This window comes from Corvus brachyrhynchos, unplaced genomic scaffold (genome assembly GCF_000691975.1).
Source record: "Corvus brachyrhynchos isolate BGI_N302 unplaced genomic scaffold, ASM69197v1 scaffold10, whole genome shotgun sequence".
Classification (NCBI taxonomy): domain Eukaryota; kingdom Metazoa; phylum Chordata; class Aves; order Passeriformes; family Corvidae; genus Corvus; species Corvus brachyrhynchos.
In genome coordinates, this window is record NW_008236180.1 from 3,429,409 (window position 1) to 3,431,307 (window position 1,899).

General features: G+C 63.1%; 1 protein-coding gene across 1 annotated transcript in view; it reads right to left on the reverse strand.

Moving 5' to 3' along the window:
* The window catches only part of SRXN1 (sulfiredoxin 1), a 1,770-nt gene extending 989 nt beyond the window's left edge, over positions 1-781 (reverse strand). Inside the window, exon 1 of the mRNA XM_008634252.2 lies at positions 666-781. Within this exon, the coding sequence (XP_008632474.2) occupies positions 666-781 (116 nt within the window). The remainder of the gene's footprint in view (positions 1-665) is intronic.
* Positions 782-1,899: the final 1,118 nt, after the last annotated feature.

Sequence of the window (1,899 nt, forward strand, 5' to 3'; positions counted from 1 at the left end):
CCACCCTGTGGGGTGGGGATCCCCATCCTGTCCCCGGGAGTCTCTGGTCCCACCTGGCCGTGCCTGGGCACTAAGGATCATCCTGCAGCTGACTGTTGGGATACGCCCACCACCTGCCTGGCTGTACCAGGAACTCGTCCCCAACCCAGAACCCTGCTGCGCTGACACCTATGGGGTCCACGGCAAGGAAGATGAGGCATGAAACAACTCCAGAGCTGAGCAGTGATGCCAGGATGCTCGGCAGCTGGACAGGCACCGAAGAACTTCAGCCCTGAGCCTTTCTAGGTCATTTCTTCAGACCAGTGTTCCAAGTGGGGAGAGGCTCCCCAAAAGAACCGGGTTTCCCACCCCTCTGGCTGCTGCAACCGGGGCACCCTGGATCCACAGCAGGAACATGATGACAGTGGAGGGCTCCTCCCAGTGCCCTCACCCTGGCTCCCTGGTGTCATGGAGGGTCCCCAGCCCCAGAGCTGACTCAGAAGTGTGCCAGTGATGGTCAGAGATGGGTTGGTGAGGCTCTGGAATTAGTTTTTTGCTAGGTGAATCTGGTGATGACTTTGCGGGTGAAAGATTGCACTGATGTCACTGGGAGCTCAGGGCTCAGCTAGGTCTTTGCTGACAAGCTGGATGCTAAAAATAATTTGCCTTCCCTCATTGGCACCCACATGTGGGAAACGATGAGGAGAGAGGGGTGGGGAGTGGCAATGCCTGTCTGCCCCTGGGAGCAGGGGCTCTGCTGGGCTGTTGCCACCGGCGAGTTGAAATAAAATTTGCTCGCCATCCAGCGCAGCGGCGCCCCAGGGGTATGTGAGCATTGCCGGCGCTCTCCCCGGGCTGCCCGCCGGGCTCTGCGCCCGCTGCCGGGATTTCACACGCCGCTTTACTTCCAGGTCAGCGCTCTGCCGTGCTCACAGCCCCCGGCGCTCTCACGAGCAGAGTGGCATCGTAACCCCTCCTTGTCACAGCAGGGGTTGGTCTGGCTGCTGCCCACTGGCTGCGGGGCTGGCAGGGCCACGTGGGCAGCGTGGAATGGATGCTCCGGCCGCCTCAGCCACCCGCTCCCAGAGGGCTGCCAGGACATTGCCCCTCTGTTTGGGGCAGTTCTCTCCACGATGCTCCAGCCCAGGAGTGGGCGTGGGCACAGGGCACCGTGGGATGGGCAGGCTGGCAGCTCGCGTGCCACCACCCGCCACCTTGCCGACACAAATCCCTCAAGACACATGGTTAGTGGCAGAAATCCCTTTTATATCCCTGAATTGCGTTACAAGTAATACTGCGGGTGGCCGGATCTCAGTAGACTTGTCATACTGGGGCTGGCGAGTAAAAAACCTGGCAGAAAAAATCTATCATGCACGGAAAATTATTGCTGTAGTATCTGCTATTTACAGGAGAGAGGGGCAGCGGCGCAGTGCTCCAAGCCTGCCGGCCTCAGGACACCGTGCTCCGCGGAACGGCGCCGGCATCGTGGAAAAAACCCGGTAGGGTGCCCGCGTGGCCAGGGCGATGCTCATCCCCTCTGTGGGGTGCGGACGTGTGGTCACCGTGCCATGGCAGCGAGGACCATGACAGGGACATCCCCACTAAACCCGTGACCAACACAGGCACCGAGGCAGCGGGAGGAAGACGGTGCAGGGAGGAAGACGGCGCAGGAAGACGGTGTGGGGGTGCGCGCGAGTGCGGCCCCGGGGGTGCCGGGCTGAGTCCCGAAGTGTTGGGGACCGGCACAGGGTGACGGGGCTGTGGCAGCTCGCGGCCCGAGGTAGGAAGCGGAGGCATGGGTCGGGCCCCGCTCCGGAATGCCGTGCGCGGCGCTTGCTCCGGGGCCGGTGCGGGGGCGCTCCGCCGGGAGGTTGCATAGAGTGGCTGGGGTGGGCGGCCGGGGCGGGGGGCGGGGCGGGG